Here is a 27,769-nt window from a genome sequence, read left to right as displayed (position 1 = left end):
CTCCATTGCCTTGTCCTTGGGCATCAGGGGGCGAGTTCCACTACCCTGCCAGACGTGAATTTTTCGCGTCTGGCAGGTGAGAGAGGTGCCTGGCAGGGTGCGTCCGCACCCTGCCAGTCGTACCTCTCTCCTTTTTTTTTTTGTTTATAATTTAGTGTCTACAATATGTAAAAAAATTAATTAAGTTAAAAACCTCAACAGAAAAAACTATTTATGGGGAACATAATAATCAGTGCAAAGCATTAACAATGTGAAGAAAATAGAAGCTAAGTTTTCAAACAAATCAATGGAAACAGTAGCTTAAAAAAAGAAGGTGAAGCTAATGAGACGTTTGGTTCGCGGAATAGATAGGAATGGAATAGAATAGTTATTATGTGGGAATAGAATAGAATAAGTATTATGTAGTTTGGTATGATGAATGGAATAGAGTAGGAATAATTATTATAACTTATTACAGTATTTGGCTGGTAACAATAGCTTTGAAATAGGAAAAGAATAAAAAATAAAAAGATAAAAATATCTTTTATTATATTTAATTATTTTTTATTTTATTTTTTAAATATTAATAATTTATAATTAATTAAAATATTAATAATTTAAATATCAATATTTTAATATAATTTAATTACTATTATTTTAATTAATAATATTTTATTTATAATTTAATATTATTATGATTAAAATATTAATAATTTTTATTTTTTATATTCATTAAAAATTTAATATATTAATAATTTAATAAATAAAACATTAATAGTTTAAAATATTAATATTTAATATTTTAATCATATTAATATTAATAAGGTTTAAATTATATATAAAATATTAACATTTTAAATTTTATAAATAATTTATTCTTTTTATTCTATTTTTTCCCTTTTTCTTTTTTTCTTTTTCATGGGTCGGTCACCGGAAAGGCGATCGGTGTAACAAAATACCGATCTGACGCACCATGTGGTCGGATTTGGCCACTACGGCGCCAGATCGGCGCTTCCTCACGGCTGGATCTGGCCGTGGAGTGCCAGATCCAACCGTGGGATCTGGTCGGGAAGCACCAGATCCGGTGCTTCTCGCTACCAGATCTGGCCGTTGAGTGCCAGATCTAGTTGAATCTCAGTTTGAATCTTGTCCGATCATATTCGGTCATAAAACAGCCATCGCAGCCACTTCCTTCGCCGTCGTAGCCGCCGTCGTTTCCGCTGCCGTCGCTGCCGCCACTAACATCATCTCCGGCGTTGATGCCACTTAGAGAGAGAATGAGAGAAGAAAGAACATGAGAAGAGAGAGAAAGAAGAAGGGAAAATGAGAAGAAAAAATATATATATATATATAGGTCTATGGTTGTAATATTTTTAAATGATAAGGGGCATTTTAGTCTTATCATAATTCAGAGCTATTCCCATGGTCACGGAATAGCAAAAACCATGGGGAACCTCGGGTTTAACTATGCCTGAGTTTTACCCCTTTTAAGAGAATAGCTATTACTAGGTAATAGCTATTCTTTGTGATATTGTCATACCAAACGGAGGTAAGTTATTCCCTTGGGAATAGACAGGGAATATCTTAGCTATACCCTGTACCAAACGTGCAGTAAGAGTTTTTCAGATAATATGAACAAAACTTGGCCTGGGAAAAAGCACTGATTTCATTTCCTTTCTAGTATATATACTCTAACAATTCAAAAACATTTCTTGATGAATCGGATCATAGCAATAGACTTCACACAAACCAATAATCCAACGGTAAAATGAAACAGAAACCATGGTTGTTAAGCCTTGAACCAGACTAAAACGACACTATAATAAGGCGTATAGGACTTAAGTAAACTAAACCAAAAACGACATGAGTAACATCGTTTTGAATACAGCAAAATTAAAAGAATAGAATAGTAAAACGACACACTTTGAAAGCTTAGAATATTTGATGAAGAAACGTCATCATTTTGCACTATAAAACTGAAGCTCCTCACTTGTTTTTCACATGCTATCACCACTAGATTATGAATTACCTTTCAACACAACCCCATAATTCTTAATTTGGTGAACACCAAGACACTGTCTCAAATACTCAAATCTCTCTTTTTGCAACCTTTTAGTAAATATATCAACAAACTGATCACTGGTTGAACAATAAACCAATTCAATCTCTCCTTCTTTTATAACTTTTCTAAGAGCCTGGTACTTAACTCTAATATGCTTAGTTCTCCCCTGTTGAACCGAATTCTTTGAAATTGCAATTGTTAATAAGTTGTCAACATTAATCAGTGTCCCCTTGCCTTGCTTGAACCCCAGCTCATCTAGTAGCTTCCTCAACCATAAAGCATGGTTGGTAGCAACTGCACATGCAATGTACTATACTTCTACTATTGACTGAGCTATAACTTGCTGTTTCTTGGAACTCCAAGCAAACATAACACTTCCAAATGAAAAACAAAACCATTTTGTGCTTTTAGAATCATCCAAAGAACCAGCCTAGTCATTATCAGAAAAACCTATCAGCTGACTACTATCCTGCTTCATGTATACCAGTCCATAATTCACAGTTCCTTTCACATACCTTAGAACTCTTTTTTAACTGCTGCAAAGTGTACTTCTGAAGGATTCTGCATGAACTTTGACTGCAAGCATGTTGCAAACATTATATCAGGCCTGGTAGCTGCTAAGTAGAGTAAAGAACCAATAATGCTTCTATATAATTGCCCATTTGCCTTCTCAGCACCATCAACTACACTACACTTAGCACCAATGTATAATAAAGTACTTACTGCCTTGCACATGCTCATATTAAACTTCTTTAGAAGATCTTGAGCATATTTGTCTTGATGCAGTATGACTTTATCAGTAGCTTACGCCACTTCCAAGCCAAGAAAATAAGTCATAACCCCTAAATCAGTCATCTCAAATTCTTCCTTCATCTGAGATTTAAACTCAAACAAATACTTACCTTCTGGACCAATAATTAGCAAATCATTCACATATAATGCTACTATAAGTTTCACAGTATTATTTTCATACTTCACATACAAGGTGGATTCATTTATGCTTCTCAAAAACCCCTAATTCCTGAAGTAGTCATCAATTCTGTTATACCAAGCTCTTAGAACCTGTTTTAGGCCATAAAGTGCCTTTATAAGCTTGCATACCTTCTTCTCAAGCCCATACTGCACATAACCCTCAAGTTGCCCAATATAAATGTCTTTAGTAAGAATGCTATTAAGGAAAGCTTATTTGACATTCAGATGATAAATTCTCCATTCCTCCCTTGATAACAAAGCAGCAAGCATTCTTATTGTGTCTTGTCTGGCCATTGGGGCAAATGTTTCCATATAGTCAACCTTATAAACTTGAGCATACCCTTTAACCACCAATCGAGCCTTGTGCTTGTTTACAGAATTATCAAGATTAAGTTTGGTTCTATAAATCCACTTGACTCTTATAATGTTTTTATCAGCTAGTCTGTCAATAAGAATCCATGTCCCATTCTTAGTTATCATATGCATTTCATCATCCATGGCTGATTTCCAATGACCTTCTAACTGAGCTTGTTTGAAGGTTGCAGTTCAGCTAAGGCTACATGACATCTACTGTAAATATTTGCTAAGCACCTTGTACCTCCAACAACTTTACTTTCATCCTCCACATCAGAGTCATCATTAGCTGCAGCTTGTTGTACCACTCCATCAATTGTATTAGTGAAATCAAACTACCCAACACTTATATTAGGTCAGTTTCAGCTTTGCCCCTCATCAAATACCACATCCCTACTTACAAAAACCTTCTTAAACTCAGGATCAAACAACCTGTAGCCTTTTGAGACTTCACTATAGCCAACCAGAACTACTGCCATAGATTTAGGATCAAACTTGATCCTCTTAACATCTAGTACTTTAGCATAGCAAGTACAACCAAAGATTTTCAAATGTGAAACACTTGGCCTATGATCAAACCACATTTCATAAGGTGTTTTGCTATTTAGAACTCTAACATAAGCTCTGTTTAGAAGATAATTAGCTGTATTCACAGCTTCTGCCCAAAATACCCTTAGCATCTTCATTTGGTACAATAAGCATCTTCCCATCTCTGCTAAGGTTTTATTCATTCTTTCAGCTTTCCCATTCTGTTGAGGGCTATATGGAATGGTTAGCTGATGTTGTACTCCCAAAGACTCAAGGTACTACTCAAACTCAACAGAAGTATACTCCTTGCCATTATCAGTCCTCAAGGTTTTGACACATTGACCTAAGAAATTTTCAGCAATTGCTTTAAACTTCTTGAAGTAGCTCAATGCTTCAGACTTTTGCTTCAAGAAGAATATCTGGCAAAACCTTAAATAATCATTAATAAAGATGATATAGTATTTACTTCCACTAAGTGAAGCAATCTTCATTGAACCACTAAGATCAGTATGCACCAATTCAAACTTCCTGGTAGCCTTCTGTCTACTTTTTTTAAGGAATGGTTTCCTTGTCTGTTTTCCAAACTGACAAATTTGACATACCTTAGCAAGTTTTAAGATAACAAGCAATCCATCCACCAGGTTTTTGGAGGACATCAGAGTCAAAGTATTATAATTAACATGGCCAATTCTTCTATGCCTTACTTTAGACAGATCCAGCTTATTACATAAAGCCAAGTGAGTAACATTAGCCAAATTCAAAGGGTAGCAATTGTTCTTCATAGAAACTGTAAACAACTATTTATCTTAAGAGTCAAAGACTTTACAACTATCATATTTAAACAGAATACTGTAATGCTCCTTAGCTAACTGTCCCACACTTAACAGATTATGATCAGCATCAGGAACATAATGTACACTTGAGATACTCGTACTACCTGAAGCAGTTTCAATATCAACAGTTCATACTCCTAAAATATCCAGATAATTTCCATATTTTATCTTTACCTTTGACTTAAAGCTTTTGTCAAGAGTAGAGAAAAGAGATTTGTTACCTACCAAATGATGAGAGCAAGCACTGTCCAAAAGCTAAACATTGGTTTTGCTCGAATTCTCACCAATTGTTGCATTGCTCGAATTCTCACCAATTGTTGCCATAAAAAGAACTTCATCAACATGCTCTACAACAACAGCTTTCTTAGGTGCTTTAGCACGATTCTTACATACCTTTTCCACATGACCTTGTTGATTGCAAGCCCTGCATTTAACATTGGGCCTAAACCAGCAGTATTTCTTTATGTGATTAGTCTTCTTACAATGCTTACATGGTGGAAATTCCTTCTTCTGATCCCCTTATTGAGTATCTCTACTCTTCTTTCCTTTGTTTTTCTTATCTGTTGAACTATCCTTTGAGCCATTACCCCTCATTTTCACACTTTTAGTCTTAGCTACTAAGGCAAAATCTGTTGCATTTCTCTACCTAAATGCCTTTCTCAGTTCAAGACCTTCCAAAACATTAATTAACTCCTTAAGAGTAAGCTGAGCTAAATCCCTGGAATCTTTTAATGAGGACACCTTAGACTCATATTTCTCAAGTAAGCTCACTAACATTTTGCTTACCAATCTCTCCTTTGTAATCTCCTTCCCTAGTAGCCTTAATTGATTCACTAACCCCATCATCTTCCCAAAAAACCCCTTATGTTTTCATTGTCCTCCATTCTAAGCATTTCAAATTTCTGAGTAAGATTAAATGCCTGAATCTGCCTAGTTCTTTGACTTCTAAAAAAACTCATCTCTCAAAATGTCCCAAACTTGCTTAGGAGATTTCAAATGTATAACCGAGCAAAAATCTCATCAGATAAAGCTGAGTGAAGGCAAGATAGAGCTTTGTACCTTTTTGCTTTGTCTTCCTCAAATTGCTTGATCTGAGCTATAGTCGAATTAGCTCTCCTTTGAACTAGCTCCTCATCAGTTTCCACTGCTTCCCACAATGTGAAGGCTTTGAGATATGACTCCATCTTCACACTCCAGAAATAGTATTTCTCTCCAATAAACTTTGGTGGAGCTGATGCATTAAATTCGGAGATTATATTTGCACAAGATAATCAAATCCTAGGCCCTTAAGATCACTTTAGCTTTGATGCCAATTGTAGAAAATAAAAGCCAAGTTTCCAAACAAATCAATGGAAACAATAGCTTAAAAACAAAGAAGAGGTGAAGCTAAGAGTTTTCCAGAGAATATGAACAAAACTTGGCTTGGGAAAAAGCATTGATTTCATTTCCTTTCCAGTATATACACTCTAACAATTCAAAAACATTTCCTGATGAATCAGATCATAGCAACAGACTTCACACAAACCAATAATCCAAACGGTAAAATGAAACAGAAACTATGGCTGTTAAGCCTTGAACCAAACTAAAATGACACTATAATAAGGCGTATAAGACTTAAGTAAACTAAACCAAAAACAACATGAGTAACATTGTTTTGAATACAGCAAACTTAAAGAATAGAAAAGTAAAACAACACACTTTGAAAGTTTAGAATATTTGATGAAGAAACGCCATCGTTTTGCACTATAAAACTGAAGCTGCCCACTTGTTCTTCACATGCTATCACCACCAGATTATGAATTACCTTTCAACAAAATGAATTTGTCTTCTCTATGATCATATGATTCCAATTTTCATGCGTTAATCTTGCAATTGTTTCCATTTGTTCACTAAAGTGAATTTTCCCCGCTTAGAGCAGGCTTTTAAAGAATTATTATATTTTCATGGCCGTCTTTAGCACATTATTTAATAGTTCAAATTAATATAGATGAGACCAAAAAAGAAAAAGAATGTCAGCCAGAACACACATATGAGGTGGTACGTTTGATATAACCATAGAAGTAGAAGATCTCGGCATTGACAACGGCCGCTACTGTGACAAAGCAGTTTACCAATCACCATCAGAAGAAGAAGTGAAGCAAGGCTGGTTATTAAGGCCACCCATGGAGATGGAAAGGAAGAGGAAGAAGAAGAAGAAACGTTGCATGAACTCTATGGTGTTGGTTGCCAAATTGCTTGGATTTTTAGCCCTCATCGCTTTTCTAGTGACTCGGAGCTGCCACCGCCGACCCCTCCCTGTCCAGGACAACTACACCATTGCCTCTTCAACGGGTGCTTATGTTCCTTCATGCATAAAGATGTATGTCTCTAATTTGTTTCTCCTCTTTGCAAACTAATAATTAATAAAGGCTCTAAGTCTAAATTAACCTTACTGGGGTTTACTTTTTTGTTTTTCCAAGTTCAGTCGACCAGTGAGAAGAGTACATGACAAGATGGCATTACGGTAGTGAATCTACTTAAACAATTAGATAATTAGATCTTGCTATACAAAGTGTTACAATTTGGAAGAGGAAGACTCCCAGCAAATAACAATGCTTCAAGGCGGGGTAACTCCTGCTTGGATGATGGAAATGGCTATTTGAACGGACTAGAGGTTGGCTACTATGATGGCAGAGACGGAGATGCAGTCAAGCATCAAAACTGTCAAGAAGGATTAGAATGGAGGGACAGTAAAAAGCCAAACCCAAATGCAATTGTTGGAGCCATGGTTACTGGACCTGATAAGGGTGATGGTTTCCAAGATAATCGGTCCAACTACAATTACACAGAGCCAACAATTGCTGGAAGTGCAGGTTTGGTTGCGGAACTTGTGGCTTTGTTGGATGGAAGTACTTTACGTATTGACAATAACACCACATTCTATGCAATTCCGCCATTGTCTACACTTCAAGCCCCACCCCCACCGCCCTATAAACCATGAGATGTAATAGTATGCTATAGTAATACTCATTTCTTCTTTCAAGTAGATAATGCCCTTGCAGTTAAGAGAATTTAGAGGTATAGTAATTTTTGTTAGTTAACTTGTTGGAGGACAGATTTCGGTTTCAGAGCTATAGTTTCAAAAATGTCTTAATACTCTTGCCAAAATTTCCTTGATTAGATACAATTTGCAGAATTGTTTATTCAGTGAATTTTCATTACAGATACATTGGGCCACCATTAAATCCACCAAATGTGAAATCAGTATCTTTTCTAATAGTGTAGCTTGGGACAACCTCCAGCATTCATAAGCTCACCAAACTTTTGCGCTGCAGTTGTCAAAGTGGCATCACTTTTGCAGAATGCAACCCTGATATATCTCTTTTGATAGCTGCAATTTTCCTCGGATGGTTGATCCAAGGAAGACTCTGTGTGGAAAAATCCACGTCCTGGTACAACAACCACCCCTGCTTGTTTTATTAATTCCTTCACATATTCTACCTGAAAATAGTAGAATCGTCTCTTATTCCACCAAGAAAAATTAAGCGTGGTACTGTCAACATAAGTTAAATTAGTACCACAAGTGGTTAGCTACTGATAGGAAGCCTATTGGACTTGAACAAACAATTTTTACGAATTCTTAAAAGATAGGGCTTTCAGAGTAAAGCATTTACAAGTACTTACATCAGAAAGCAAGCAATTCTTAGGAAGCTCTGCAAACAGAAAGAAGGAACCCTGAGGCTGGAACTGAATTCGAAAACCAACTGAAGTGAGCAACTTCACACTGACATCTCTTTTTAATTGATATTCCTGCTAATCAACAGGAAAATAATGAACAAGGAATCAAAGAAAAAAATTTCAATATATTTTGCCTCCGTTCGACCAATAAGTAAGGAATTGCAAATTTGCTATCAACTTTGTAGGAATAAATAAAGAACCATTTTCCTGAACCTACTCTTCTCAGTGTTTCAAAGTATTCAGAGGGGCTTCTCAAAGCAGTTAAGGCAGCTTCCTGGAAAGGTGCTGGAGCAGAATCTGTAATTTTGACATGAATGTTTCGAATTGCAGATGCAGCAGAAGCTGGAGCAATAGCCCATCCAATTCTCCATCCTAATAATCATAACAGTAAAAATCCAAATCCCAATTCCCAAATAACAGCCAGATGGAACATCTTCTGGAGGCAGTGACTGAAATTCAGGTTCTTTATAATGTGCAGAGGAAGATGAACGCAAAGCATGTACCTCCAACAGATTAAAGAATGAGCAACTTTTTACTGTTAAATCCTATGGCTATTACTTTTACCTGTAACACTAAAGGTTTTAGACAAGGAGGATGTGATAATAGTCCGCTCCTGCATTCCTGGAAGTGTGGCAATGGACACGTGCTTTTGATTGTTGAATGTTATGTACTCATACACCTGCAGAAACAACCACAAAAAGATATACATAAAAAAGGGTCCTTCAAAACTCAGAAATGATTTACTCATCTTTCTTGATCCTATTCATGCTTCACAAGTATAAGCAAAAGTGTCGTCATACTTCATCTGTTATAGCCAGGCAATCCCATTTGCCACAAGCTTCAGCAATAACTTCAAGCTCTTCTCTGGAGAAAACTTTGCCAGTTGGGTTGTGAGGACTGTACCCTTCATATCAGACAAGTTTTAGAACATATTTTATTAAATTGTTTTCCTTTTCAAGTATGTTACTAGTAAACAAATTTGCATATCATTAAGATACTAGTAAATTTGCCAAATCATATATCTGCAAATCAAGTTTCATGCATTCAAAATTTATGAATGCATTAAACACTTCTAACTGATTATACATAAAAACGTTAAGATCGTGAGCCAGAAGATTACACATAAAAAACTTAAATCCAAGTTTTACAACTTTCTACTACCTTGTTTCACTTGAATCATAATTTATATGCTAGTATTCTTATATTGTATATATGACTCTGGAATAAAGGTTTTAAGAGTGAGTTTTAAACTGTAGTCCAAAGTCCATAATCCATGAAAAACAAATCAAAACTATCTGACCTGTTTAATACTATAGCCTTTGTTTTACTAGTGAAAGACTTCATCAATTTGTCAGGGTCCAAGGTCCATTGAGGTGGATCAAGTGCCACATATACCTGCAGTGTCCAATTTTCTTTTCAATTAACAGAGTCGATAACTATCAATTCTAACAGGAAATCCTTAGCATTTACACTCAAACGTATGGCTAAAATTCTTAAACCTCAGCTCTCACTAATTGATAATTAAAAGCTTACAGGAATTCCTCCAGCCATGGTTATGCATCCTTCATATGTTTCATAACAAGGGTCAAACAGCACAACTTCATCTCCCCGGTCTATAACTGTCCAGGCAGAACCATAGTTTACAATTATTTACAAACTGAACCAAGAAAAGAAAAAGAAAGTCATTAATTGCAAGTTAACGTGAAAACGTACCGGCAAAAATTGCTGCTGCAAATGCCTCAGTTTGTCCACAGCAAATAGCTACATCCGTCAAAGGGTCAACGTTTAAACCATGCGTTCTCTTCATTATAAAAGCCAACTGATCACAAATTCCTTGCACGTGCCTTCCATGACCAAAAGTTGCCAAAATCGATTCCATTTCGTTCGAAAAATAAATGCAAGGACCAAAAAAAAAAAAAGAACAAACCTGTACTGGTTGAAGTCAGAATTAATGGCTGAAACGGCAGCATCTTTGATATGAGGAGGAGCAGGGAAGTCAGGGAAGCCCTCAGCAAGGTTAATGGCGTTGCATCTCTGAGCAAGGTGTGAGAGTTCTTGTATAGGAGAAGGAGCAAACTTCTTTGCAACGGAAGATAGTTTCCCTTCCATGGCTCTTTCCCGACTTCCTAGAGCTGCCGGGTGGGTGGGTTTCTGGTATAAAAGCATTGTTTCAGTGGCACGGTGTTGCTTTAACGAGGTCCCCACGAATTAAAACTTTTATCATGCGGATGGGTCCGGTCACCGCTCTCATAGATATAATGGGTATTGCACTATTTTTGCTTTTAATATTTCAAAGGGGCATTTGCCATAAAATTCAATTATTGACATCTTTTTCTTTTTCCATGATAATTTTTAAGTCAGTAGTGACAATTATTTGCCTCATCGACTCTCGCATGTGATGTGTATGCATACAATTACTTTTATAACTCAAAAATGACTTTATTTTGTTGAAAAGAGGAATCTTATGTATGATGCTTCTGGTATTCAATTATCTACTTTTACTTACTTGTGTTAATACAATATGTATAGATAATTTATTCTTAATGTATAGTTTCATAATACTAATTAATAAAATATAATTTATTGTCCAATTTTGCATTTACCTATATTGAATATGTATAGACTTGAGTATAGCGTATAGTGTACTGATGAGCTTTTGTGTTGTCTATTTTATTTCCCTATCATATGTAATTTTTCATTTTCAAGTATACAAATTAAGAAGCCTTGTAAAGTTTGACAAGTTTCATTGATAAGATCTTTTACTTTTACTCAAAGTTTGCACATACATCAACCTTTTTACACAACAGAGAACGGAAAAGAAACTGATGTTCACTAAAAGCATAAGAAAATGGTACATGTACATGTGCATGTTGTATATGATTTGCCAAAATGAAGCAATGGAACCAAGATATTTAATAAATACACTGTACCATGCAACAACTAACCAAGTGGGAGAATTGCAAAATACCAACCTTATGTTACATCTGTTCAAATCCACAAAATTGTTTCTTTTATTATTAAAATTTAGTTATTAATTTAACTGCTTACCAAATTTTTAAAAGATAGCACACTAGCCAATCAAAATTTTTTTAAGGATTATTGTAAAATGAAAAAGATATTAACATTTTATGAGGAAAGAAAGTCAAATACTATGGGTAAAATTTATGACAACTTTTGGTGATGGTAAAAATTTTGAATGCAATGATTAAATCATGTGAAACAGAACCTGAGTTGTAGCTATCCATTTCCCTTAATTCTATTCTTAAATATAATCCAATTTATTGTCAATTTTACATCATGAGGTTTTTTAAATTAAAATAGAGGTAAAACTATCTCCAACTTTACAATAAAAAAGTGTTTTATTTGCATAAAATTTGTTATAATATTAAATATTATTTCAAGCAATTGAATATTTAAGGTAATGATAAGTACAATTACCTCATTAATTAGAAAGATAGATTAATTTTTTGTTTGTAAATTAACACAAAAAAGGAAATAGTTTCAATTAATGATATTTTTGTATGAAATATACAATATAGTATAAGTGTACATGATAGTTTTCTATCGCATTAACTGCATTTGGAGATTTTATTTTTTAAATTTTATTATATGATGACATTTAAAAATTTTAAATGATCAAAATAAGAATGTATGATCTGGGTTTAGTACTTTTGCTTTTTCAAAATTTTGAAAAAACAATCCATAGATATTAGATGGATTCGAAAAAAGTCTCAATTATTACAACCGTCCTTTTTATCATTTTCCTTTTTCTTTTCTATTTGTTTTCCTTTAAAAAAAATATCCCCGTGAGCTGGATTCCATAACGGCATGAGGACGTTAGGGTTCCCCCAACTTTCAAATTCAAAATCAGTGGCATCATCGTTATTAACACCACATCAAATCCCGAATCCACGACGAAAAAAATAAATTATTTCAGAAAGCAAAAATACAAGTCCTCTATAAACAATATCACTCTGCTCACCTTCGGCCCCTCTCTCCCGATCCTTTCGAATAACGCTCCAAAAACCCTCCTCTTCTTTCTTTCTTTTTCCTCTCTCTCACTCTCTTCCAAAAACCGCGTCACTCTCTTTCCCTCTGTCATTTTCTCAGACAATCGATCGAACTCTTCCGAAAACCGTACATCGTATTGTACCTGTAAATTAATCGGCGATTCGATCAGATTGAAAGAAAGAAAAAAGCAATCGGAAAAAAGCGAAGATGTCTCTAAGACCGAGCGCCAGGACCGAGGTCCGAAGGAACAGGTATAAGGTGGCGGTTGATGCCGAGGAAGGTCGCCGGAGGAGAGAAGACAACATGGTCGAGATCCGAAAGAATAAGAGAGAAGAGAACCTTCTTAAGAAACGCCGCGAAGGACTTCTTGCTCAACAACAACAACCTCAGCAGCAGCAGCTTCTCTCTTCCACCGCCGCTTCGGAGAAAAAGGTATATTCTACTGATTAACCGATTTGATCCGTCATATCATGAATGATGACTAGGGTTAAGTTGTTGCCGTACATCAATTTTTATGTTTTTTTTTTATTCTGCTGATTGGCAGTTGCTTTATTTCGATTGGATAATTTTTTAACAGTATTAATGTTTTTAAATTGCCGAGAAGGAGGTAGTTGAAAACTGTATTAATTAAATGAAGTGAAATGTTAGTTTAACTTATTGTTTTTTTGTAAAGCCTCAATTAAGAAATGGATAGGATTATTTATTTATTTGTTTTTGAAATGAAAATAATCTAATTGCAGTTGGAAAGTCTTCCGGCTATGGTTGCGGGTGTTTGGTCAGAAGACAGGAATGCGCAGCTTGAGGCAACCACTCAATTCCGAAAGCTGCTATCAATAGGTTTATCATTTGTTGTGCTGTTTTTACTTGTTGCAATTCATTTTTAGTTCTGCATGTATGAGGTTCTTTCTTGCTCTTGTTTTATCTGCAGAACGAAGTCCACCAATCAATGAAGTTGTACAATCAGGTGTTGTTCCCCGCTTTGTTGAGTTCCTTGCTAGAGATGACTTCCCACAGCTTCAGGTTTGATATTGTGATATTGAAGTTATTTTGATTTTGCTCAACCTCTATCATACTGTTTTCACAGTTCCATCCTTTAACTGTTTATGTTTACTCTTTTGGCTTATTTAGTTTGAGGCAGCTTGGGCTCTCACAAATATTGCTTCAGGGACATCAGAAAACACCAGGGTTGTAATTGATCATGGGGCTGTCCCTATATTTGTTAAACTCCTAGGTTCTCCAACTGATGATGTTCGTGAACAGGTAAATATTGCAGTCACTAATATTGCAGTCTGCAAGTGATCTTCTATTCATTTTACAGTTTATTTCGCATTTCTCATATGGGTTATCATTCTTTTGAAATTATAGGCTGTTTGGGCACTAGGAAACGTTGCTGGAGACTCACCCAAATGCCGTGACCTGGTCCTCGGCCATGGTGCCTTGGTGCCACTGTTGGCCCAATTCAATGAGCATGCAAAACTCTCTATGTTGCGAAACGCAACCTGGACTTTGTCAAACTTCTGCAGGGGCAAGCCACAGCCTTCTTTTGAGCAGGTTGCACTTACTTTTAATATGAATTGTTGGAGTTGTTATGACTTTTTCCCACTTATTTGCTCCACTCTTTTGCTGATGTCTTTTGCTAATACATTGTGCTTTTGAAATTTAATAAGCAGACAAAGCCAGCTTTGCCAGCTCTTGAGCGTCTTATTCATTCAAATGATGAGGAAGTCCTTACAGATGCATGCTGGGCCCTGTCATATCTCTCAGATGGTACTAATGACAAAATTCAAGCTGTTATTGAGGCTGGTGTCTGCCCTCGACTTGTTGAGCTCTTGCTGTAAGTGCTGATATTCTAATCCATTTTCAAATTAATTTTTTATTTTGATGTATTTTTTGTCCTTATTTTTATTTCTCTTAGCAGTTGCATGTGAATTCTGGATGTTTTGAATATTTTCTCACTCATTTTTCCCCCTCGTGGTTAGTCATCCATCCCCAACAGTCCTCATTCCTGCTCTTCGCACAGTTGGAAATATTGTTACAGGGGATGATGTGCAGACTCAGGTATGCAATATTTGATGGCATACTTATTACTTTCTTTACTTTATTTCTGTTTCTTTCTCTTGACTTGTGGTTTGTCACTCATAATGCTTCTTTGTTGCTAAAACAATTTGGGGGTAAGTGCTGAAATTTCTTTGTAGCATTATTTTCAGAATATAACTCAATAGTCAATGAATGTTTGTCTGAAGATTTTAAAGGTGGGCTTTTTTGTATATGAAGATGACTATTGGGTTTTATTCTGAAAACTGGCAAGCTGTTACATGATTTTCAAATAACATGCATAGAGAAAAACTTCTAAGAATACAATAAACTTGAATGTGTTCCTTCTACAAGGATCTAGAAACTGATATGATTTTGATGTATGTAGAGATTATAGACCATGAAATGAATTGTACATCATACATTTATTTTTGGCTTCTTGCTTTAGTTTGTATTGATGTCACTGCTTTAGTTTGCCTCTTGCTCCACTATGTTGATGCTTCATATTATTCCTCCTTTCAGTGTATAATAAATCACCAAGCTCTTCCATGCCTTTTGAACCTGCTGACAAATAACTACAAGAAGAGTATCAAGAAGGAAGCTTGCTGGACAATCTCAAACATCACTGCTGGAAATGTAGATCAGATACAGGTAAGCAAATTCAGTATGACAAACCTATAGTTTGGTGGTGGTTTTAGTTTTTGGTTGTGGCCTTTTCGTCTTGTTTGAATAGATTTCATTTGGAGCATGAATTTTGAATATCTTTTGCAGGCTGTAATTGAGGCTGGTATTATTGCCCCTCTAGTCCATCTACTTCAAAACGCTGAGTTTGAGATTAAGAAAGAAGCTGCTTGGGCAATTTCAAATGCTACATCTGGTGGCACCCATGAACAAATAAAGTATATTTTCTTTGCCATAATAATTTTCGAAGTTCTTGTTGATACAATTTTTCATAAATAGTTAATTTCTGTTTTGTTTGCTAGGTTCTTGGTGAGTCAAGGTTGCATTAAGCCACTGTGTGATCTTCTAAACTGTCCTGACCCAAGAATTGTCACAGTTTGTTTAGAAGGTCTTGAAAACATTCTGAAGGTTGGTGAAGCTGAGAAAAATTTGGGTCACACAGGAGAAGTCAATCTCTATGCCCAGTTAATTGATGATGCTGAGGGGTTGGAGAAAATTGAAAACCTCCAAAGTCATGACAACAATGAAATCTATGAGAAGGCAGTGAAGATTCTTGAAACATATTGGGTGGAAGATGAGGATGAGCCATTACCCCCTGGTGATGCTTCACAATCTGGGTTCCAGTTTGGAGCCAATCAACATCCTGTTCCTTCTGGTGGATTCAATTTCAGTTGAAGGTATGTATTTACCCATTCGTGTGATTACCTTTTCCAGTGAAGGTAACTCAGTCTGTTCAAAAAATTGATTTGTAAATTGAAATATGTTTGCTCTTTAGTTCAGCAATTACATGTAGGTCTAAGTTGCTCTCTCTCTGTCGCCCTCCTTCCCTGTTTACCTTTATAAGAAAATATTGTGTTCTCATAAGCAGAAACTAGGATGTAAATAAATGTTTGGAGAGGCCATATTTATGCAGTGAATGTGTGGATTATAAGTCTGTGCCATGCTTTATAAGAAACTCTTTGCTCTGATCTGAGTCCCCAGAAGAGTGTGCTTATAATTTAGTAAAAGTTGTAAAATGAGCTTTCCTTTAACAAGCTTTGATTGAATTTTTTTGTGCTTTGGGTCTGGAATAGTCCACATGCTGCATGTGGCCTGTCATTTGTAAATCAATTCAGCTTCAGGCTAGTGCTGAGCCTAATTGCTTAGAAAGTTGTAATATGACTTTATTTTATATTCTCTGTCTTCGTTATAATTTCTAACATGTTTTGGAATTCACAGGACACATGGAGTAGAATGAAGCTCAGAGATGGGTATTTTCTCGGTGTTTTTGGGAATTCACATATAGTTGAAGTGATGCCAAAGTATGTTCTTAAGAAGTCATTGAATAAAGACAAGGGTGTATGATACCATGAAAAATGTTTGAAGAGTCTGGAAGCCACACATATACTTTTTACTTTTCCATGCGGTAGTTATTCTTTTTCAGCATCCTATTTCTCAGATGCAAGGGTGAGAGGCATGCAGCTCCCTATGCCAAACTTCTGGTTTTTTCCCCCTTTTACATCATTCCCAACTTATGCTCCTGCTTATGTATTTGCTTCCTTTATTAAAGGTCCTTTCTTCTTTTCTTTTCAATATTTCATTTTAGTGATAGTTGTGGACTCATTATTTGGTCTTTCTGATCAGAAAGACACACCAACATCAGTTTTGAGAAGGAAAAGTTTTCTCTGGTTATGTATCATTGTCAAAAACCCGAAGGATGTATTGAAGTTAAAGTTACAGTGTTCCTTAACTTGTCCGGTCTTTGCGAATAGAATTTGATTTGTTCCCTAATGTTGTCTTTTCATGCATTCCTCCCCTTATGCCCCTTTCGCTGTACCACAACCATGCTTATCTTTTAGATTTGCAAAGTACAAAAAAAAAAAAAAAAAAGGAAAAAAGGGAGGCTTGTCGTTAAGTGTTTTTTTTTTTTAAATTTTTTGCGTCAACGTCTCTTTCACTCTGAATGTAAATGCAGTCCTTGGAAAGTGCAGGCCATGATCCGGATGTGCATTGCATTTCAAATGCTATCTGCAATGCCTTGGATGTGGCAAAATTATTTAACTTCATCTTGCTTTGCGGACATCTAAGAAAATGGTGCGAGGCAACGGCTGTGAGGCCAACCTCATCTCAATGATTGCATTAGAGACATGGTGGTAGGGCCGTCACCATATGGTAATTCAGTGTGACAAAAATACCCATACCATAGCAAATTACAAAACTTTTTGTGAGGGTAATTGTGTAAAATAACGAGCAGTTGGTACTGCATGTAAACGAACCATCATCTGCTCCAGGAAGGAGCCTGGAAGTTGGCTTCGGATCCCGTCTGAAGGCAGATCCCGTGAACTCGTGTTTGGGAGGGCTTTGAACCACTGCTTTTGTCATGTATCTCTTTATTTCCTTAACCTTATTCGTAACAGTGCGATCATAGCATTAGGCTCAAACTGTTCACACTTAAAGATTTGAATTGACGGCCGCTACCCATCATTGTTCGCTGCGAATTGACGGGCTCCGAAGAGAAGAGATGAAAAGCCAAGTCTCTTGTGTTGATGAAGACGACTGTGAATCGTGTAGATTGGCGTATTGTTGGTGGAGAACAGCTGCAAAATTCGATGAATGTGCTAAGCTTAAGCTGGACTTTCCTGACGTTTCCATTCTAACGCCTAGGCTTAGACTGCTTAGAGAATTAGAGAGATTGGCTTTAATTGCACCTGAAGGACTAAATGAGCTTCGGCACAAGCTTCTTGGGTATCGTTCAGGTGATTTCTGGGTACCCACTGGAGGGATTAAGAAGGAAGATATGGATATTCCGCCGGTGAGCACAATACTCTTGGTGGGATTCTCCGGTTCTGGCAAGAGCTCGCTTATAAATCTCATGTACAGTATTCTGGGTCGGTCTGGCCTAATTCCCTTTGCTCAAACATCATCAGGTAAGTTCAGTTTGTAGTTTATGCTTTTATCTAGAATCTATCAGTCGCATCTGTTGTAAAAAGGCTTAAAAGCATAATCAGAGAAGAAATTACAGTGAAAAAGGATTTTAGAGTTTGAAGTTTTCGCTTTTACCTGTAGGAAGTCGTTCCAATTATACAACCATGTACATGGAAGAACACAACGTCCTGAGATCAATGCGAAGTGGTTTCTGTGTTTACGATTCAAGAGGGTTTGATTATGTTAGAACGACAGAGGCTTTGGGGGAATTGTCGAGCTGGATGATTGAGGGGATTCATCATAATCAGCTATGCTTCAGATATGGTGACTGCACGACGATGACAGATGATGTGGAGAATATTGTCACGAGATCATCTTCAAAATTTGTGCAGAGAAGAGTGAATTGCGTGATGGTCGTAGCGAACATAGCAGAGATTTACAATGCTTTGAAAGCAGGCGATTTTAAGCCGTTAGAGGCTACCAGACAGCTCTTCTGCTCCCCTGCGTTGCGAAAAAGCAGTAAGTTTTCTCTCAATCATGATTGGTTTCTCTCACTACTGTCTTTAATTGTTAATAATTATAATAATAACACTAAATACCATGAATAATGATAATGATATGGAACACTGACTGGAAGTGCGCAAAACCATCCTCGATTAGCACAAAGCCACGAAGAACGAAGTGGTCCTTTTCGGTGCTCATGCAAGTGTCCTTATAAAAGTTTCTGGTTCAGACCCTTGAACCATACGTTTCACAATCCATAGTCAGGGTTTCAAATGTTTATGTCAAATCTCTCTACAGTGTTTATAGGTGGTCCTTGTAAAGAAAATTGACATCTATACCTTCACCCCAGTTTCACTCTCAAGCGACGCATATCCTTTTCAGCCAATTCCTGTAGCAGTCACGAACTATACATGTTTAATAATAGAATATCAGGAGCCTGCAACTGATGATTTTTGCCATAAAATTCAAACTGGCAAAATTACAATAAGAAAAGGCTATTTTATGTATGATTGGCCTCTGGAAAGAACTATACTCACTAGAACTCTACATTTAGAACTGTCATAATCCTTCAATGATATTTTCTAAAGAAAGAGATGGCCATTCTGCCTTGCAATACCAGCACAAATCTGTGTAGCAGCTAAGACAAAGTCCTACTTTTTAAGGAATTTCTCTTATTTTTGTTGTTAATTAGTATTATGGCTTTGCTTGTATGTAATCTTCTTTCAGGTTTAAGGCTTTCTGATACGTGGTTTGATTGTAACCTACTTCCTAGTGACAGCATAAAACAATGCAATTATGTGAAACATATGCCTAATCATATGATTATATCTATATTCTAAATCATCTGTGGCTGCAGATGAAAACCCTCTCTTGATCCTGACACACGGTGACTTGTTATCCACTGAGGAGAGGATAGATGGCAGGCTGAAGATATGCGAATGTCTGGATATATCGGAGACTAACGGAGTTTATGACATAGTTTGCCTCACAGAATACGGGTTTCTAGTTGAAGAATCTGATCCAGTGTCAGCCTATGCGTTAACTGAAGCTGTATACAGAGCACTTCTTATCTCAGATAGAGGCCACTTTCCAAAGAAAAAATTCCAGGACTGGGCACTGTTGATTTTGTTATGGCTTGTGCGTTTTATTGGTGTGTGCTTCGCTATCCTAGCTGATGTTTGTTCCAAACTCGGACAGAAAGAGAAACTGAAGATGTGATTCAAGAGATCAACAGCTTAACCAAGGATTTAATTTGTAAAAAGCAATGCCTCATCACTAGAATAATGCTTTTTTTAGTAGTTTAGTTTAGAAGACTGATCTTGAGATAGGGTAACTTACTGACTAGACACGTCAGACCAAGTGACTTGATTCTTGTCAAATTTCTAGCCCATCATCTGCTTTTACTCACTGATGTATTGATTTGTTATTATAATGAAGAATAACCTGGTTTCTAGCATAATTTGGGTTTGATTTTGGAGGTGCCCATGTACAGCCGGGCAACTGGGTTAGAAATGTAATCTATATTGGTTAGTGACATATTAATGTGCCTGAACATATTAAAGTTCAACATATGACAGAACAATTCCATGAAGTCATGGATCTTATACCCTGGTAGGGAGTATCTTGCAATTAATATTAAGACCAAAATTTGATGAACATATTCAAAACGAATGGAGGGTAGTGTAGAAAACATGTTAACATTACCATAGCTGTTTAAACCGAAGGGCTAAACGAGCTAAATGTGGATTATGTGCCGCTAATTGGGCCTTGTCAGAGCTACATTATTCTTTCCCATTGAAAGGACCAGAAATTTCAATATAACTACCATTTCAGAAAGCACTGGCTCTTAATCCTCAGTGCTTTCATTTACTACATTTTCCTCTCAAGGGAAAGGAAGATCAAGAAATTTGACTCTTGTAATGAGATTTCCTCCAACTTTTTTGAGATTGCAAGGCAAGAACTTAATACAGAGATCTCAGTTTTGTCATTAATTCAAAAATTGTTTGTTCTTTTTGAATTATCATTTAATTAAAAAAATAGAATTATCATAATTAATACTAAAATTGATCATCTCGACGCACAGCACGGATTACACACAAGTAAACAAGTAAAAGAAAACCAGCTTTTTGTCAAGATTTCATGTTCTCGAGGAAAGAGTTCCTTATTTAACCCTCGTCACAAACTCCTGGCTCAAAGATCCAGGGATATTAGCACTGGGTTTGAAATAAAGAGAAGAAACAAACAAATCTAAACAAAACAGATTAATAACTGGGGAATTATTAGTGGGGAGCAGAGTAACAGTACCACCCCTTTCTTCCTCAAATATGTTTGTGGGTAGTTTCATTGCCTACTCTTTTAAAAGGTTTTGGACCACACCTCACTCACTTACTACAAATTTACAGGTAAAAAGAAGGCTTCAAGGGTTCCAACTAGTATGCTCTTTGTTGGATGCACCTTTTTGTCTGGTGTTAAAGACAAAGATGTAAACTAACGGGTGGCTGTCTGTGCATATGAACCAGAACATATGGGCCGGGTTTTGTCTGTGGTGGTGTCCTGTATCATTTCATTTCGGGACCTTCCTTATCTTTGAAATAACTATTTTCACAACGAGAAGACTTCTCATGATTCTGGCTCTTTCTGGTATCCCTATCATCATCAGATTCACTTTCACTTACTTTCATCATTCGGTAAAATTTGGGAATGCAGAATTCCTTGTCATTCTTTTGGTATGCAAAGGAGACAAAGGCCCCAGGGGTCCCAAAAATTAAGCTTGCCACAGCCGCTCCAACGAAGGGGGAGAGTTGGCACTACCATTTTTGTTTTATGGGGTGTCTCTACCCCTCTTAATGGTACCATGCTGTAATGCTGTCTTGTACTCTTAAAAAAAGGAACAGAAGTTATGGCAAAAGGAGGGCAAAAGGAAACAGGATTCAGGGTTGCTTAAGCAGCACTTCTCTGATTTTCATTTTTGTCTGCACATTTTAATAATTTCATTAGGTATTTAGTAAGGGGAAGTGCAAATGGACGTGTAGAACATATGACAGGAAATATTTTTGGCTTCCAACCTATGCCACATACCAATTTGTCCCATTTTTTTTTTATTTTTGTTTTTCTTTTGTCTGTGGTGTGGTGCCTGCTTGACTGTTTTGCGTAAAGTATGTTTTCCCCAGCGAATAGCAATAAAGAAAAGGATGCCTCACTATTGCCACTTAGGTGCCCTAGACTTTTGCATAGAATTTGTTAGGTTCTACTCATAATTTTGGAAACACATAAGGGGTATTCCGGTAATTTAATACTGTGAACTAGGGTTTGCGATCGTCCCATTGCTACCCAAATGAACATTTTGGTTGATAAAATGTAGCACATAGTAGGTAGATGCATATAAATACACATCTAAAACAAGGGCCATTTCATGAGTATTTTGCAAGCTTCTCTGTTTTTTATCCCCTGTTTATGCTCTGTTTCTCCCCTGCCAGAAACCCTCCCTCCAATTCCTCCTTCACCGCCCCCCCCACCCCCCTTCTTCTTTCAGGTATTTCGAAGCATATGTTTTTCTCTTATTGCTTTACTCATTCCTACCTTTAAGTTGATCTTTCAAAGGAGGTTTCAACCGTATTGTAAGGCGGTTGATCAAAGCTCTATCAACCTTGAACACCCCTTTTATTCTGAACCTACAAGTTGGTGATTCTCTTGTGCTTCTTTACAAATTTTAGTCAATCAGAAACATGGATATTTTGCAACAGAGCGGATTCGAGGAGGTAAACAAAAGATGCGTAGATTGCAACACTACCAGAACGCCTCTATGGAGAGGTGGTCCAGCTGGCCCAAGGGTAAAATGCTTCGTTGATATTATCATAATATATACCTTTCATGATCTTTTACTAGTGCTAATGTTTAATAGTAGTATTTGATGTTTCCTGTGACTGATTTTTGGGTTTTTGTTGCTTCATTACTTGCAGTCACTTTGTAATGCATGTGGAATCAGGCATAGAAAGAAGAAGAGGGCTCTTCTTGGTTTGGACAGAGATAGTAGAACAGAAAAGAGTAAAAGTAAAACGGGAACCGATGTTAGTCGAAGTGGTGTTAAGACTCTAGGAAGAGAAATGGGTTTGCATCGTATGGTGGGGAAGCAGGAATGGAAGAGCAAGCTGAGAGAGGAAGAACAAGCTGCTTTTCTTTTGATGGCTTTATCTTGCGGCCCTGCCCATGCTTAGGACCGTGTAGAGTGACTAACATGAATATGAAAATCACGCTCTACTCTTATGTCACTTCAAAAAAAAAAAAAAAAAAACAATTGGCATTGCCTCCAATGTAAAATCAATAGTTTCTAAGAGTGAATACAAAAGATGAACTATTTTATTCAAGATTATATGCTGCTGAATTTTCTTTGTCATTGCTATCTTTGCCTAGTGCCTATGATATATGCCAAGTTCTGTTGAATTCCGGATAGTTCTTTTTCATTAAAACAATTCACATGACTTAGGATATTTATTGATAGTGAATGTAGCGAGATGAATCAAGGAGAACAAGAGTAGATCCTTGTTTCTATTAAGAGAGTGTGAGTTTATTAAGAATCAAGAATGGGCAATTTCTAATGACATCAATTTCAGAATGTTAGTTTAGCTACGGATACTCACAAATCACTTATTGATTTAATGGGATAATCTACCATTTGTGTTAGAAATTAAGTACTGAAGTTAAATCTAAGCACATCCCTTATATATATTAAAACTACTCTTTCTCTCTTTACTCACCCTGCAAAAGCTGAAAATTGGATGTAAAAGAGCAATCAAGAATCAAGTTCATTATTCCTTTGTCCCTAGAGGTTATTAGTCAATCTTTCTTCTAGTTAACGCTGTAACAATAAATCGGTGCTAACAGGGCCACAACAGTAGATGTAGATTCTAGAGTCGCCTGGATTATTGAAGACCTAAAAAGTTGGGCTTTTCTTAACTACATTCGCAAGGTTAAATTCCAGCAAGACCTAGCAGCTGCAAGCGACTTCCCCATGCTTCTAGGTGCCTCTGGCACAAAGACACGTAGAGAGCAACGGGACGCATCAGAAAACCCCACGAAAAAGCACCACGAGGCATAATAAATTGATGCCACCTCAGTCCACTGAAACACGTGTCCTCACATCCTCCTTACTCGCTTTTCTACTCCACCTTGTTCTTCTTTTGATCTCTCTTCAAAGCGTCTCCTCTGCTAATCCATCGAACAAAGAAACCAGACAACTTAACCCAACAAAAATTTGAAGCAAAGATGCAATCTAGACTGGCAACAACGGCATCAACGTCGTATTTGGCCCTGTATGCAGCCCAAGATCAGACACTTTTCCGCAGAATTGCCTGGGGAGCAGCCATTAAGGGAAGAACAGCTGACCCTACAATTCACTCTGGAGAAGTAGAAGCTGGACCTGATGTTCATAGGGGTGAACCTCAAGTAAAACTCTCTTATATCTCACACACTTTTTTGAACTTCAACTAAGTAGTAGAGTTTTTCTTTTCTTTTCTTTTTATCTTCTTTTTATTGATTTGTTCAATTTATTTATCTTTACATTGCAGGGTATAGAAAATTCATCAGATGGTCATATGCTTCATGAGTTCCGAACAGAAACAGAACACAAACCCGGTTATGGAACGGAACCATTAATGCAACCCAATATGCCACATGACTCTTCTCCAAGGCTCAAGAGTTCCCCAGTGAACCATCCTTTGGAACCCAACGTTCAACAAAGGCGTAGCGTTAGTGCTGCAGCCCTGGAAGGCGTGAGCTGTGCTGGGCTTGACGGTACGCCCTGGCCAGAAAGCAAAGAAAACGAGCAAAGCGACGAGAGAGAGAAAGAATTGGATAACAAGGAATACTACAGTCACCACAAGGCGTCCCCGTTGTCAGAGATTAAGGTGGCAGATACAAGAAACCCAATCACGAGAGCCACCGACGGGACCGTAACAGAAGTAGTGCAAAATAGAAGAGATGTGATTGGGTGGCGGCCGGAGCAGCTTGACACAGCTGAAGAGGCGCTTTTGAGGGCTACGAAGATTTGGAAGGAGAATGCGATGCGTGGGATACCCGAGGCTCCGCATTCTAGGATTTTGAGAGAGCTGCGTGGTGAGTGGTTCTGACATGATGAAAGATTGATTGCAATCGCGATCAGAGCGACCCTTGTAATATTACCAAAAGGGAAAAATCAATGTAACCTTTGATTTCAGAAGTATATATAAGGCAAATAAATGGAGCTAATTAATGGCGTTTTTGGCCGAAAACATCAGAAAAGCTGACGAAGCAATTGGGTACTTGCGTATACTAAGACAGTTGCCAATACTCAATGATTAAAACCATCCTCCAAAGGAAAAGGGACTACAAGCATAACGGTTATTAACATGTATAGCATTTAGTATCCCGTTTGAAAGTTCATTTTATGTTAGCTTATCAGCATGGAAGAAAGGTTGGCTACTTGCTCAAATTGGGATTGGGATTAAACCTTTATTCACTTTGTCCAAGTTAAAAGATCACTTCTTCTTGATATTTTGCATTTTAGAACAAATTTCATTAGTGTTGGGAGAGTGTCTCCCGCACATCGTTTAGTCACTTAAAGTGATCAAGTCACAGGTCATGAGACAGGTACGTGATTTATTGTTTTTCTCTCCGCTTTCTTTCTTTCCCCTCCCCAAAAAATATCTCTTTTCCTCTAATAACGTTGCAAGTTCGTCGCTGTCACTATCGCTGCTCAGAAAGCGGGCAAGCTGTCCCGTTTCTTCTCTTCTCACCTCTGTGCTTCCTTTATTCTTTCAAGCAACCTCTCTTTAATTTTCTGTTGATTTCACCTCCATTTTCTCTCTCTAACAAACGCACAATCTCCCATTTGGGAGATCTTAACACACAATCGTACAACGAATTTAGCTTTTGTTTTTTATTTCTTCTTTTTTGATAAATTTTAGATATGGGTTTTTTGTGGGTTGCTTTAAATTTTGTTTGTGTATGATTTACAGGTTTGTGAATTTCTTTTTGGGATATGGATGAAATTTGAATACGTGTTTGGTGCTTGTGGATTTTTCATGAATTTTTTATATATCTTTTTTCATATTCGAACCTTCATTTTGATCCATGATCGGAAACCGAACCTCTTTTAAGCATGTTTTCGGTGTTCTTGCTCTTGGACAGGACCGAAACCCTACCATTTCCACTTCTCATGAACTTTGGTTTTGGTATGCTTGGGGATTTTTCGTGAATTTTGGTTTTCGTACAAGGCTCGGTGTACACTAATATGTAAGATATTGTACATTTTAATAGCTGATCTCTTAATACATAATTAATGTGAAATTTATAACTCTCGTGAGATTTATGACTTCATGATATCTGTCATAATACGGAATTCCTTGATCCTATAAAAGATGCGACCTCAAAGAATGTCGGCAACTTCAAAAGTTGGAATGTGAATCTTCAATGGCTCCTTTTTTGTTTTTTTGTACAACATCTGCTTGGGAAAAGCCCAGCTACCTAAACTAAGGAAGGAGACGTCGTCGTCGAAGAAGAATCAAATTAAGGTGCAGCCACCTTATATCTTTAATTAGACACCCGAAAATTTAAGAGTTGACCTCCCCAATATCCATGCAATTAACTTGTACCTTTAAAAATTTTAATTTTCCATGCCTCCAGTCTACTTCACTGTATTATGCTTGAGTCAGTACCTAAAAACAAAGTATTAATGCTTGAGTTGAAAAAATTCAATCTGGAAAAAAAAAAAAAAACAAAAGTGTAAAGATTCCAATAAAAGAAACAATGATTGTCTTGTTCAAAGAACTTATTGGCCAACTGGTTTTTGATTTTTTTTTTTAATTTTTGTGTTCTTACCGCTATAGAAAGGAGATGATATGAAATTACTTTACCAAAGGCAAGTGTCTTCATTTTTGCAATTATCAGCTTAGTCGGTGGCAGAGTTTCATCAAGTTACGTCACGGATATCATCAGGATTGAGTTATGGGTAGCCACCTATTAGAGTGGTCCATTTTTCATACTTTGTTCTTTTCTAACATTTGTTTGTATAAACCTTTTAATATCATTTCAATTTTCACATATTTTAAATGAGTCTAATATTATTTTTTTTATCAAAAGAAATGTTTATCATTTTCCTTTAAGGTTCTCAATTACCCTTAAAAGCATGGTAAATACCACATTTTAGATTAAAATGTTACACTAATCACCTTATATATAGTTGTGCTATACACGATAGTAACAATTTTGGCATAAAAGCCAGCACCTTGTTCCGCCTACGAATTTTCTAACTGTGTTGCAAATGTTTTTGATCCCTGGTTTATGGCTTGATAGCGATATGGCGAAATTGATGTTTAGCGAGAGCGTGGATGAGAGGAGACTACACTGTTAGTGTTTTTTTTGGAATTTGTTTTTTGTAATTTTTATTTCTTTTGATAAAGGTGCCATAGAAGATAAAATATGAACAATGCTGCGGCCACCAATACACATGCACTCCTTTCCCTCTATCTTCCTCTGAATATCGGTCTTCTTCCTTCTTCATATGCCCTAATTAACTTTAGTCTCCAAGCTTTTATTAGGGTTTTTTTTTTTCCTTTGATCGAAGAGTTCCAAAAATGGCAATGGTGTATCCCATGCAAATGCTACTCACTGGTTTCACTTTACTTCTCGCGTTCCCTTTCGCCACATCAACAACTGTAACAACAACATCCAAAGAAGAAATAAAATGCAATTTGTGCACACCGGAAGTTCCACGGCCACCACCCCCTAGGATTGAGTGCCCACCACCGCCTGTTCCGCTTTCTCCTCCACCGCCATCACCGCCACCGCCATCACTGCCACCACCTCCGCCAGCGTGCCCCACATGCCCTCCACCGTGCTCTGGATGCCCTCCACCACCTTGCAATGCATGTCAGATACCGCAGGGGCCTCCTCCTCCGCAGCCTAGGGACCAGCCTGGAGTGATGGGAGGTGCGGTTTATTCGCCAACGAACGAAGCGGTTCCTTACTTCCCATATGGCTTTCAGAACCCTCCACTTTCCCAGTCGGCTGCTAGCTCCAACCGTTTGAAACTGAAGCTCGTAGCTTCTATCATTTTTCTATTGCTTTAGGCCTCTTTCAGCTTCTTCTAAACGCACCGAAAGAAATGCTTCTTCTAGTTTGTGTTGTAGTGATAATTTTATGTTGCTCATCTATC

At 37.0% G+C, this 27,769-nt stretch overlaps 5 protein-coding genes across 5 annotated transcripts; 4 read left to right on the top strand and 1 right to left on the bottom strand.

Moving 5' to 3' along the window:
* Positions 1–7,866: 7,866 nt before the first annotated feature.
* On the bottom strand, positions 7,867–10,667 carry LOC18613651 (uncharacterized). Its single transcript, XM_007050988.3, has 9 exons — positions 10,373–10,667; positions 10,159–10,289; positions 9,979–10,064; positions 9,746–9,840; positions 9,246–9,342; positions 9,010–9,124; positions 8,663–8,817; positions 8,392–8,517; positions 7,867–8,208 (listed from the first exon to the last, which is right to left on the bottom strand). The coding sequence occupies exons 1-9, from the start codon at positions 10,609–10,611 to the stop codon at positions 7,981–7,983; spliced, it is 1,272 nt and encodes a 423-aa protein (XP_007051050.3). The 5' UTR covers positions 10,612–10,667; the 3' UTR covers positions 7,867–7,980.
* A 1,713-nt stretch (positions 10,668–12,380) lies between these two features.
* Positions 12,381–16,941, top strand: LOC18613650 (importin subunit alpha-like). Its single transcript, XM_007050987.3, has 11 exons — positions 12,381–12,888; positions 13,197–13,293; positions 13,385–13,476; positions 13,585–13,716; positions 13,822–14,007; positions 14,127–14,290; positions 14,436–14,514; positions 15,013–15,141; positions 15,262–15,389; positions 15,474–15,848; positions 16,390–16,941. The coding sequence occupies exons 1-10, from the start codon at positions 12,664–12,666 to the stop codon at positions 15,844–15,846; spliced, it is 1,605 nt and encodes a 534-aa protein (XP_007051049.1). The 5' UTR covers positions 12,381–12,663; the 3' UTR covers positions 15,847–15,848; positions 16,390–16,941.
* Positions 16,942–17,062: 121 nt separating this feature from the next.
* LOC18613648 (uncharacterized) lies at positions 17,063–20,038 on the top strand. The gene is made up of 3 exons (XM_018127624.2): positions 17,063–18,077; positions 18,217–18,594; positions 19,436–20,038. The coding sequence occupies exons 1-3, from the start codon at positions 17,672–17,674 to the stop codon at positions 19,795–19,797; spliced, it is 1,146 nt and encodes a 381-aa protein (XP_017983113.1). The 5' UTR covers positions 17,063–17,671; the 3' UTR covers positions 19,798–20,038.
* A 1,960-nt stretch (positions 20,039–21,998) lies between these two features.
* LOC18613647 (GATA transcription factor 15-like) lies at positions 21,999–22,939 on the top strand. Its single transcript, XM_007050983.3, has 2 exons — positions 21,999–22,409; positions 22,539–22,939. Exons 1-2 carry the CDS (start codon positions 22,305–22,307, stop codon positions 22,791–22,793), a joined length of 360 nt encoding a protein of 119 aa, XP_007051045.1. The 5' UTR covers positions 21,999–22,304; the 3' UTR covers positions 22,794–22,939.
* A 788-nt stretch (positions 22,940–23,727) lies between these two features.
* Positions 23,728–24,822, top strand: LOC18613646 (GATA transcription factor-like protein). Its single transcript, XM_007050982.3, has 2 exons — positions 23,728–24,021; positions 24,144–24,822. Exons 1-2 carry the CDS (start codon positions 23,842–23,844, stop codon positions 24,702–24,704), a joined length of 741 nt encoding a protein of 246 aa, XP_007051044.3. The 5' UTR covers positions 23,728–23,841; the 3' UTR covers positions 24,705–24,822.
* Positions 24,823–27,769: the final 2,947 nt, after the last annotated feature.

Source organism: Theobroma cacao, chromosome 1 (genome assembly GCF_053813885.1).
Source record: "Theobroma cacao isolate CCN51 chromosome 1, ASM5381388v1, whole genome shotgun sequence".
NCBI lineage: Eukaryota > Viridiplantae > Streptophyta > Magnoliopsida > Malvales > Malvaceae > Theobroma > Theobroma cacao.
The sequence above is the reverse complement of the archived record's forward strand: the minus strand, read 5'-3'. Positions and strand labels throughout refer to the sequence as shown.